This window comes from Tiliqua scincoides, chromosome 15 (genome assembly GCF_035046505.1).
Source record: "Tiliqua scincoides isolate rTilSci1 chromosome 15, rTilSci1.hap2, whole genome shotgun sequence".
Classification (NCBI taxonomy): Eukaryota; Metazoa; Chordata; class Lepidosauria; order Squamata; family Scincidae; genus Tiliqua; species Tiliqua scincoides.
Genome location: NC_089835.1, coordinates 2,908,079 through 2,919,854, shown reverse-complemented (window position 1 = coordinate 2,919,854; position 11,776 = coordinate 2,908,079). Strand labels below are relative to the sequence as shown.

Genomic DNA, 11,776 nt, shown 5'->3' with positions numbered 1-11,776 from the left:
AGGGACAGTGATCTCACTGATGAAAATTTAACTCCATTTGAATAATTTATGCAGGTTGCAGCACTGGGAACGCAACAAGGTTATTTTTGGGGGGTGGAGGCCGGGGACACAACTGTCACTGAATAAGGGACTGTGAAGATTTCAAGGCAAAAAAAGACACTACGCAGTGATTGCTCTGCCCAAGACAAGGAGCTGCCTCAGCAACCTGAGCTGGTCTGTTCTAACCTCATTTTCCAGGTGTGCTCTGGACCCCTGGAATGCCCTCACCTTGATCTATTAACAGCCCAATCCTAAGCTGCCTTGCCTTGGCACCAAAATGGCCGCTGCTGCATCCTATGGGGTAGGGGCAGCCGCTGCAGAGACTGACATTCGCTCCCTTACCCCTGGGGAAAGGCACCGCAGCTCCAATCAGTTTCCCCTGAGCTGCAACAGCTATTTTGCTGGTGCAGAAGGGAGGGGAATTATGTCGGGCTTCCAAGACTGGGAGGGGGCACAGGATACCACAGCAGGGTCTGCTGCCATCTCTATCCCCCCCCCGGGCCATATGTTCCCTCCAGCCTGCCCTCCCACCACCCCAAAAAGCCTCACTGGTGGTCCAGTTCACCTGTGGCCACTTGCCTGCAACATCTTCATGGAGCAGAGGCCCAGCGCCAACTGGTGCGGGCCTCAACGCTGGCCCAGCATCCTTACCCGGGGTGGAGAAGCGCCTTACAGCACTTCTGCAACAGCGGCTGCCCAGGGAACGCGGCGGCCAGCAGTGCCGCCCTGGGTTTTGGATCGGGCCCCGAGTCCCTCATCTCGCTAAAGTAGCTGGTGTGCCAAGATGGAATTCTTGGGCTTCCGTTCTTTTGCAGACCCCATGGCCTGCCTGGCTTCATGAGGTTGGGACAGACAGACTAAGCCAGCTAAGGAAACAGCCCTTTGTGCTGCTGCAGGGAATTCTGGGACGTGCTGCTTCTAATCCAATGCCTGCACCAAGGGCTTGCTGTGGCGTCTCTTGTCCCTGCAGGGGCCTTTGGGGCATCTCTTGCTTCGTATGGATGTTTGGCTAGGTTGGAGGGGGCCTACGCCGCCTCTGCCTTTTCGCCCTCAAGAGAAAACCAAAATGGAGGCACTTGTAAGCATGTCGAACACCACCAATCAGTCGGACCCTTGACCCATCTAGGTCAGCATTGTCAAGCACTGACTGGAAGCTCTACCTCTCTTTCAGGCAAGAGGTCTTTCCGGGGGTTCTGCATGCACAGCAGGGGCCTCACCCAATGAAGGCCAGGCCCAGACCTGGAACCAAGGAGCCCCACATCATCTCCATTCTTACCCACAGCAGACTTGCTCATAGATCACAGCAGAACTCTGGTCTGTGCTTTTATTTGGCCCACTCCATTCTCAACGTCTACACAGCCCAAGTAGTTCTGTGGTCCCCCTCCCTTGTGCATGCCCTCCTCCCCCTGTAGTGATGTCGCTACAGTTCCTGCCGCCGCTCGATCTTCAGCAGTTCCACTTCAAAAATTAACGTTGCTCCACCTGCAAAGGAATTTGGGGGGAGAGAAAGAGGTAGAAATTGAGAAGGGGGGATCCCAAGTGTGGAACTGGATGAGCTCCAAGTCCTGCCCATCCTGCTTTCGACTACGGGCATCAGGGATCCCTGGAAGTCAGACGGGACTGAACTGATCACTACTTTTTGGCTGCTCCCACACTCCTGGAAATTCAGAATACGAACAGGGAGGGGCAGATGAAGAATTACAAAAGTGATGTCAATGTTCCATTCGCTTAATATATCTGGCCAATCAAGGGAGGGGCATTCACACTACACCCTGTGTCTGCTATCTGGAAACCTCTGGATGAAGTGTGGGCTGACCCTGCTACAAGACAGAGAAAGAGAGAGAGAGAGAGAGAGAGTCAGTCTCACCTGGAATTTTGGGCGGTGCCCCTCGGTCCCCATAACCTGTGAGCAGAGAGAACAGAAGTGAGGTCACCCCAGAGATCAACAGTGCTATGCAGGGGAGGAGAGGTCAGCCACAAACCCTCCCCTTCCACCCTGTGAGTCTGGCTTAGATGCAGTGAGCCTAAATATGGACTGCCCTCCCCTCAGCCAATCCAAGCAGTTTCTGAACTTCTCACCCAGCTCAGAAGGAATCACCAGCTTCCGCTTCTCACCCTCACACATCCTGGAAGGACCAGAGAGAGAGAGAATGAATGCACTTATTGACTGAATACAAATCCTTCCTGTCTGATTCAAGAGGGCTAGTGCCTTAGCTCTAACAAGCCAAGGTTTCTCAGGATTCCAAGGTGACAAGTGAGGCCTTCCAACATCCTCTGGAGAAAGGAGACCGAGGAGGCAGAATCTGCAGCACCTTGCTTTTGATCACCCTTTTCTTCAGGATGTTGCTTGCCTGCAGAGTCAGGCGTTCAGTCCATCTAAGCATTCCCTACACTGACTGGCAGACGTTCTCATCCTGAACTGGAGATGCTCTCCCAGAAGAAACCCAGCAACTGCTGAGTGCAAAGCACCACTGAGCTCCAGCCGCTCCCCTCTTCCGCCAGCTGCTTCCAACCCAGCAGTCCTGTGGAAGGAGTCACCACTCCCCACCCCACCTGATATCCCCACTCAGAGTTACCCCAGCAGGCCCTGATCCCAGCCTTTGATGACTTGGCCGGTCCCCAGGGTGAAGATAAAGGGCTGGTCGCGGGTCAGGCTACTGTCAAACTCCGTCCCGTCTTCCAGCTTTCCCTGTAGGGCAGAAGTGGGAAAGAGGAAGGCAAATGGGCGACAGAAACAGTGGGTGCAGCCATGTCTTAAGCAGTGGAGCTCTAGTCACCCCCATCCTTGTCTATTCACAAATCACATAGGAGGTATGTCTATAAAATAACGAGACTGTGATTCCACCTAGTAAACAAAGCAGTCAGAACCGGTTATCACTGCGTAACCTTGAACGTATCTGAACCTGCATGACACTCTATGATGTTCAGTTGATTGCGAGTTGCCATTTAGTTTGGTTGTGTTTTCTGTAGAGTGCCGAAAAAAATGCTAAGGTTAAAAGTTGAACAATGTGTCAATTAGTAAAATTGCACAAAACACCAACAGAATTGGACGCAGATCCAAACCTGTTTCATAAAGTAATCGCTTGTGATGAGACCTGGATCTTCCAGTACGATCCTGAAACCAAAAGACAGTCAACGCACTGGAAAACACCGTCATCACCAAGAATGAAAAAAGCTCTTCAAAGCAAGTCAAAATTCAAAGCAATGCTCATTGTTTTTTTTTATATCAAGGGTGTAATTTTGGAAGAATGGGTTCCAGAAGGCACAACAGTTAACCAGCATTATTATAAGGAAGTTTTGAAAAAGTTGGGAGAAAGAGTCAGAAAGAATCGGCCGCAACTGTGGAAAAATGGTTTCATTCTTCACCAGCACTTTCTGTGAAGCCGTTTTTGACCGACAATCACATTACTACACTTGAACATCCTCCATATTCGCCTGTTTTAGCACCTTGCGACTTTTATCTTTTCCCAAAAGTTTCCCAATTTTAGACCTATAAGCCTTTTATCAGTGGGGGGAAAACTTTATGCAAAACATCTTTTAAACAAGCTGCTATCCTGGATGGAAGATCTGGGCCTTCCAGGGTGGGATCAGATAGGATTTCGAAAAGGATCTTCACCAATTGATCACTGTGCTGTTTTAGCTCATCTGATTGACAAGAACACAAGGCTAAAGAATCAAAAATTATATGTTGCTTTTCTGGATCTTAAAGGAGGCTTTGACTCCGTTAATAGATTGCTGCTATGGGACAAACTAGTTAAACTCAATATAGACCCTAGACTTCTAACTCTTATTCAGAAACTTTATACAGGCACCACCTGCCAAATTAAATTTACATCTTCAGGGAAATTGACCCCCAAAATTCAGGTCGAAAGGGGAGTGAAACAGGGGTGCATTTTAGCACCCACTCTTTTTAATCTTTTTCTACACGATTTTACCCCCTTTTTGCTTCAGATAGATGGACATTTTTCCAAACTAGGTTCAATGCATATTCCAGCATTGCTTTATGCAGATGATGCAGTGCTAGTATCCTGTATACCTATTGGACTTAAGCGACTTTTAAATAGAACTTCTGACTATCTGAAATGTAACAAACTTGAACTGAACTCTCAGAAAACCAAAGTTATGGTCTTTTCAAAATCATGGAGCCCAGGTACTTGGTCTATTGGAGGGGAGAAACTGGAACAGGTCAAAAGCTTTCAATACCTTGGAATTCACTTCCACTACAATCTTTGCTGGGGTACTCATCAAAAATTGGTTACCAACTTGGCCCGTGTCACTTTGCAGAGCACCAATCGATTCTTTTTTAGTCAGGGCAATTGTTATATACCAGCTGCTCTCAAGGTATTTAATGCCAAGGTATCGGCACAGCTCCTGTACGGGTGCCCTATCTGGATTAGCTCTATAAATCACACCCTTGAGAGTATCCAAGTTAAATTTTTGAGGGCTATCCTGGGTTTACCTAAATCTGTACCGTACTCTGCATTATGTTTGGAGACCGGACAATCACTCTTAGTATCAAGAGCATGGCTTTTAACCATACGTTATTGGCTCCAATTACATTATAACGTGAAACCAGGCAGTTTCCTATCCAGAATGCTATCTGAGTCTGGTTCTTCTAAATGGTATAGCCAAATTAAATCAAAAATCGAATCAATTGGTTTTTCATTTGATTTTTTAAGTTTCTATCCATTCCCTGGAGTTTATCAAAGGGTAAAGCAAAGAATGCTAGACACTGAGGCACAAAACCTCTTTGAACTTGCTTCTAGAATTTGCTCCCCTCTTAATTTCTCTATCCCGCTAAAGTATGGGCAAATGGCTCCTTATCTGAGTATTCTGATCAACCCCTCTGAACGTCGTGCAATCTCCTTGGCAAGATTCAATGTGTTTCCATCCAAGGTCACAGAAGGCAGATATAGGCAAATACCATATAAAGAACGCCTCTGCCCTTGTAATTTGGGAAATGTTGAATCAATCATACACATTCTTTTTTACTGTCCTCGGCACACTAGATCCCGCCACACTTACATGACTCCACTTCTCGGCAAAATGAATGGGCTTTCGGATGAGGCAAAACTGAAGTGTCTCCTAAATGACTGCTCACCAGATGTGCTAGAGGGAATTTCTAAATTTTTACTTTTGGTGATTTCTAAGCCTTCTTAATGTAATTTGTCAAAAATGTTGATATTTTATGTTGAACTGTAAATGTTTTATTAGTAATTTAGTATCTTAACTCCATTTTTGATAAACGGGATTAGGACTAATTATGTTTGCTTTTATGATTTCTCTGTCTATGCCTAATAAAGGTTTATTCATTTATTCATTCATTCATTCATTCAATTTGTAATACCAATAAATAACGGTGAGTTATTTAATCAGTCTCGTTATTTAACAGACATGCCTCGTACACCAGTGATTTTCCACCTTTTTTCATCTCATGGCATACTGACAGCACTGTCAAGGCCCACCCTTAGCTCTTTGGAAAACTGACAAGGCACATCCATGGCCGGTGGAGGGCTCACATCCCCCAATGGCCCTGTGGGGCCCTGGCTTGAGGGAGACCCTCGTATTTGCGAGAGGCAACGGCGCGGCACTGGAAGTTCCATCTCCCAGAGCAACAACCAAGCCACCTCAGCAGAGAGTGTGAGGGAAAGGGGATGTGTCACCCAGGCCCTTCTCCCCCAGTTGCCAGGGCTTTTTGGCTCCCAGCCAGTCTGGGTTCACGGGCAGGCTGGGTTCTGCTCCCTCCAGCTGCCTGACCCAGACTGCCTTCATTCTTGGCCCAGCTGGGCTTTATGCTCAAGACCAGCCCCTCCAGACCCCGCCCCTTCCTCCATGGGAGGGTTAAAAGGCTGACTGGCCTCTCTCAGCTCCACCCCTTCCTACCTGAGATAGTTAAAAGGCTGCAGCCTGGTGTTCCTCCTCCCCTGGCTCTCCAGGCCAGTACTCCTCCTGCAGCTGGCCTCAGAGCCTGTTTCCTCCTTGCCTTGAGCCCCCCCCTTGCTCTGCAAGCCTGTTCCCTCCAGGTTTCCCCCAGGAGGATCCAGACAGGACCCACTAGTAAATGGCACTGCCCCAAACTCCCTCGGCACACCTGCAGACCATTTGTGGCACACTAATGTGCTGCAACATAGTGGTTGAGAATTATCCTGCCACCACTCTCCGCACTGCAGTCCCCTTTGGGTCAGTTTGAAGGAGCAGGACACCCAAGGGCAGGTTCACACGTTTATGTCCATCCAATGATGAGCTGCAGCAAACAGCACCCCTGCAGCGTCAGGACAACCCACTCCAAGATCCTGCATGACCCACAAGATGTTTCCAGGGAAACCCCCAAGCTGGGGATAAAGGCGTATCCCCCTTCTGCTGTTGCTCCCCAGCAATGAAACAACTGTGATGCATTGTGCTTGAGTTAAGTGTGGGGAGAAGTTCAAGAGGCACCCCTCACCTTGCAAAAACACCCCAACTACAGGGATATAGTTAATGGCAGAGAAAAATTAAAGGCAAGGCTCACACTGAATTGGCCTGTCTGCGGTCACCCAGCCATGAGTTAGGACAGAAAATATTGCTTTACTCAGCGCGTGATTGGTCTGTGGAACTCCTTGCCACAGGATGTGGTGACGGCATCTGGCCTGGATGCCTTTAAAAGGGGATTAGACAAGTTTCTGGAGGAAAAATCCTTTACGTGTTACAAGCCATGATGTGTATGTGCAACCTCATGATTTTAGAAATGGGCTATGTCAGATGCAAGGGAGAGCACCAGGATGCAGGTCTCTTGTTGTCTTGTGTGTTCCCTGAAGCATTTGGTGGGCTGCTGTGAGATACAGGAAGCTGGATGGGCCTATGGCCTGATCCAGTGGGGCTGTTCTTATGTTCTTATGATGCAATGGTTCGGGAGTTGGACTTAGGCCTCGAAGATCCAGGTTCAAATCTGAGCTGATTTACTTTACAGTACCCAATGAAAACACGCCATTTAGTGACAAGCAATTAGTGACAACCAATCGTTGAACAGCAGGCCCAAACAAGTGCAAAAACTACAAAAAAAGGAGACAGCAAGAAAAACACAACAGATAAGAGGAGACAAGCAGAATGGGGGTGTTCTTGTTGCCTGTTGCGTGTGTCTCCTGGCACTCAGGCCGACATAAGTGTGCAAAGGATCCCAAGTCCCAGCCTTAAACTCCTGCTTTGCCTCCAGGCGAGATCCAGGACAGCCCTCTGCTCTCTGTCAGGGTGAATCATCCAGGAACTGTGCTGGGCTGCAGGAGGGGTTGGAGGCCACTACAATGGCAGGGACATCTCTGCTGCAGAGAGCTCCAAATATGAAGCCAGAAGGAAAGGCCATAGCTTGCTCGCCTGCCACCTCAATGGTCAGCTACAGCCACTGCCCCCCCAAGCTGCAACACAAAGTGACTCTCCAGTTCCAAACTGGAGAGAAGCATAAGAACATAAGAACATCCCGACTGGATCAGGCCATAGGCCCATCTAGTCCAGCTTCCTGTATCTCACAACGGCCCACCAAATGCCCCAGGGAGCACACCAGATAACAAGAGACCTCATCCTGGTGCCCTCCCTTGCATCTGGCATTCTGACATAGCCCATTTCTAAAATCAGGAGGTTGCGCATACACATCATGGCTTGTACCCCGTAATGGGTTTTTCCTCCAGAAACACGTCCAATCCAGACTTCCTAGTGTTGCTTTTGCGATGAGCAGAACTGTGGAACTCCATGCCACATGAGAAGAGGCACACCGAAAAGGCAGAGGAATGAGCTGACTGGTCCAACCAGGTGTTGAGACACAAACCAGACCCACACCACTCCCCCCTCCCGGACCCAGAAGCCTCAGGGGAAACTCTCCCACAGCCTCCCAAATCTCGAGGTGTCCTGCCCCACTCACAGTGTAATGCATGTGGAGCACATCCCCCTTCCGGGACTTGAGAGAGCAGTTGTCCACCCGCTTCTTGACTCCAATCTGCAGCTTCTGCTTGCCTTCCGTGCTCCACACTGGCGAACAGAGGGTCCACAGGGCAAGGGTGAACAGCGCCTTTCCCAGGTTCACCTGCATCTTGGAAGCCCCTGCAGACACAGATTGGTTAGCCAGGGACCACTCCTAGGCCGGACGCTCCCAACCAAGGAAAAGAAAGCTCCCAAATACACAGCCCCAATCTCTCCCCCCCCCATGAATGAACAGAGGAACAATGGGAGAGGGCCCCTCCCCACCCATCACAGTTAAGACACAGCCTCCCTCTCAACACCCATGCAACAGAGCCCACCGAGATCTGGGTCTCTCCCTCGCTCTCTTCCTTACGCACTCCAAGGCTGCTTTCACAAGAGATGTACCAAGCTGTCACTGCTTCACCACAGCAGAAGTTCAGTGACAGCCCTCCAACCAGCACCCTACACATTTCCATGCCACACCCACCACCGAGCATGGAACCGCCACGCATGTCTGTGTGCATCAAGGGCAAGCCAATGAAGGAGAATGCCTCTGCTGGGTCCAACCAAAAAGCAGCACGACATGGAATAGCAGCCTTTCAAATCCAACAGGGGTCTTCAGCAGGTGAGAGGGGAGTGGAAGAGGAGGCTCCCCCCACAGCCCGTCTTTTTGCCAACTCCAGCGAAGGGGGTGAGGAGGTGTTTCGGCAGGCTCAAACCAGTCTCTGCACAGCGCAGGATGGTTTTGAGGCAGACACAAGGGCTGCACAAGAAGCCAAAAACAACCACACTTTTTTGATCACTGCCTTAACTCATAAGATCCTTCAGAGGCAGAGATCGGGGGGGGGGGGAGAGAAGAGACAAACTGGACTTTCTATTCTCAACTTAAGAGATGAGTCTATCATAAGAACATAAGAACAGCCCCACTGGATCAGGCCACAGGCCCATCTAGTCCAGCTTCCTGTATCTCACAGCAGCCCACCAAATGCCCCAGGGAGCACCCCATATAACAAGAAGACCTGCAAGGCATTCTGGGAATTGTAGTTAAGAACATAAGAACAGCCCCACTGGATCAGGCCATAGGCCCATCTAGTCCAGCTTCCTGTATCTCACAGCAGCCCACCAAATGCCCCAGGGAGCACACCAGATAACAAGAGACCTGCAAGGCCTCCTGGGAATTGTAGTTTAAGAACATAAGAACAGCCCCACTGGGTCAGGCCATAGGCCCTTCTAGTCCAGCTTCCTGTATCTCACAGCGGCCCACCAAATGCCCCAAGGAGCACACCAGATATCGATGCCAGTTCCCACCAACCTGAAAGTCAGCGGCAAGCCAGACAGGGAAAATTAATTACCAAGCCTAATATGTGACTTATGTCTTGTTCTAATAAAGGTAATTAACCCACCAGATGGTGGATTTTCTTCAATAAGGCCAGCATAGCCACCTGCGGTTTTGTGCATCCTTAAGACATACACCTTCGTCAACAAAACTGGCAGGTTTAGAGGGGCCCTCCTTTGAATCCCAGACCTCTTGGCTAGTTCCCAGGCACCCCAGACCCCAAAGATTGAGGACTGGTGGATGGCTGCAGGCTTCCGTCCGGGTCTGTCTCCTAAACGTTTAATGTTGGAAATTTGAAAGATCTACCACAGTTTGGCTGTTCAGCACAAAATTAGTGATCAAGGGGGTTTCCTGTGAAAGCAGCCTGGAGTGGTACCTCCCCCTTACCCAGAGGAAGAAGAGGGGCCCACCAAGACAGGCAAAAGGTCACATCCTGTGTCTACTAGGGTGCAAGGACTCCAAGCTTCTAATCCTAAGGCACTCGCCTCTCTTTTTATGTGGCACCCCCAGACCCAAAGGATAGGAGCCCTCCCCATTTTGCCCCCCCTTTGCCAGATGTTAAGCATGCACATGTTCCTCCTGAAAGGTTCAGCATAGCTACCCCAACCTCCACACTCCTACCCTGGCATGCAACAGCGCGCGGTCCGTCCCGGTCCCCCAGGAAGCCTCCGGACCCCGACTTACCCGTGCAGCCAGAGGTGACTCGGCTCCGTCCCCTCCCCTGGTGGCGGTGGCCACAGCCCCCACTGCCGCCACAGTCCAGATTCTCTCAAGGGATACTGGGGTGTCGCCACCCCAGCAAACAGCCGGCAGAGTGACTGACTTTTCTGCCCAAACTACCTCTCTCCCTGCCTTCCCCCCTAGAAAAACCTCACCATCTGAACCCCACTTGCTCTTCACTCTCTCCCCCTCCCATGAGCCTAACCTTTCCTCCCCCCCTCCCAGGCCCAAGACTGTGGTGTCCCCCTCCCCCAACCCATGCCCCCCCAGGATAGTCCCCATACGCCCCTTAAGATACCCCGTACCCCCCTTTGCCTTGCCCGCCTTTTCTAGAGCCCTCCTCGCGGAAGGTCCAAACCCTGGTTTCCTCCTCAGCCTCCTCTTCCTCACAGTTTGTCACTTTGGCCCAGACCCACATGATGCCGGCCCCCGAAGGGTCCCTCACCTTGTGCACCCAGACGTCCCCAGGACCCCCTCCAGCTGGGGCTGGCTTCTGCCTAGGGATCCAGACCTGGCCAAGGTCTGCAGAACCCACAACCCCCCGAGTTTCTGGCTCCCACTCCCCTCGTCTCCTCTGGGGGCCGGTGCCCCCCTGCGACCAGGAGAGCCCCATTCTCTCGGGGGCTCTGGCCGGCTTGCGGGGCACCCAGACCTGGTCGGAAGCCTCCACGGGGCCCCGGCCCCACTCCTTGTGGACCCACATGGCAGCCCCCCGGACAGGGTCTCGCTTGGCTCCCTCGAGCCCGGAGACATCCCCAGAGCGGCTGTGGCTGACGCGCAGCACGGCCTGGCCCCTGCGCGCCTCCCTGGGCTCCCTGCCCCCCAGCTCCACGCTGCAGGACCGCCTGCTGCCCACCTCCTGGGGGGGGTCCCCCCCACCCTGGGAGCTCAGGGCCACGCAGGACTGGCAGCGCACCCTGGGCCGGGGGACCCCCCTCTTCTGTGGGGGGCCACTGCCTGCACCCCCGGGGCCAGCCCCCTCCCACCACAGCTCCAGAGCTCCTCCGCTGCCTGGGGGGGCCCCAGACCCACAGCTGACCCCTTTGTCTGCCTGGGGGGCCTGCACGTGCCCCTGCCTCATGGGGGGCCACTCTGGGGGCGGGGGCTCGGACGCCTGGGTCCCCTCACTCTCAGGGGGCCCCCCACCTGGCCCCCAGGACACCTGGGTCCCCACGTCCCTGAGCTGCAGCTTTGGGGGTCCGTGGACCGCCCCCCCTGCCCAGAGCTCCTCCTCTCCCCCCCACTTGGGGGGCTCGGACGCCTGGGTCCCTCCAGGGCTGCTGGGACCCCCCAACTCCCCCCACCCTGCCCCCTGGGGCTGCCCCCTCTCTGGGCCCCCATCCTGCTGCTGCTGCTGCCGCCCCCCTTCGGCCTCCCCACGTCTCCTAGGCAACCCCCTCCCTTCGACCCCCCTCCTCTCCTCGGGACCCCCCATCCCCCCTCTCACCTCGCCTTGCCTCTCCGGATACCACCCTCCCCCTCTGCGCATGCGCGCCCCGGGCACGGCGATTGGCGGGCGAGGGCACGACGCCGCCGACGCCATCTTTGTTTCTGGTGGGGCAACCGCCGTCAGGAAGGACCCAACGGCCACCAAGGTCACGTGACTAGTAGGCTAATAATAATCCGTGCGGTCAAGCAGGCGGCTCTCACAAGAGGCGCTGAGGGGGGAAAATATGACCCTCCGTAATTTTAAAGCTCAAAATATTGTTTCCGTCTCTGTCCCTACGTCACTTCCGGTCCAAGCTTGCGGCTCGG

The 11,776-nt window shown here is 52.5% G+C and overlaps 1 protein-coding gene across 2 annotated transcripts; it reads right to left on the bottom strand.

Annotated features, from left to right (window-relative positions):
- Positions 1 to 1,349: 1,349 nt before the first annotated feature.
- Positions 1,350 to 11,573, bottom strand: LOC136635141 (peptidyl-prolyl cis-trans isomerase FKBP2-like). 2 transcript variants are annotated; one of them, XM_066610262.1, is made up of 6 exons: positions 11,469 to 11,573; positions 7,928 to 8,106; positions 2,616 to 2,728; positions 2,119 to 2,165; positions 1,907 to 1,942; positions 1,350 to 1,521 (listed from the first exon to the last, which is right to left on the bottom strand). In XM_066610262.1, exons 2-6 carry the CDS (start codon positions 8,093 to 8,095, stop codon positions 1,460 to 1,462), a joined length of 426 nt encoding a protein of 141 aa, XP_066466359.1. In that variant the 5' UTR covers positions 8,096 to 8,106; positions 11,469 to 11,573; the 3' UTR covers positions 1,350 to 1,459. The 2 variants fall into 2 exon arrangements, with proteins under 2 accessions (XP_066466359.1, XP_066466360.1); XM_066610263.1 differs by lacking the exon at positions 11,469 to 11,573 and adding an exon at positions 9,986 to 10,178.
- Positions 11,574 to 11,776: the final 203 nt, after the last annotated feature.

Bases quoted from the DNA above. Each gene is read 5' to 3' on its own strand.
- LOC136635141 (XM_066610262.1), bottom strand. From the start codon at position 8,095: ATGCAGGTGAACCTGGGAAAGGCGCTGTTCACCCTTGCCCTGTGGACC. The intron at 2,166-2,615 runs GTAACTCTGAGT...TGGTCCTTCCAG, and splicing joins TGGGATCAGGGCCTGCTGGG to GATGTGTGAGGGTGAGAAGC. The intron at 1,943-2,118 runs GTGAGAAGTTCA...CTCTGCTCACAG, and splicing joins GGTGATTCCTTCTGAGCTGG to GTTATGGGGACCGAGGGGCA.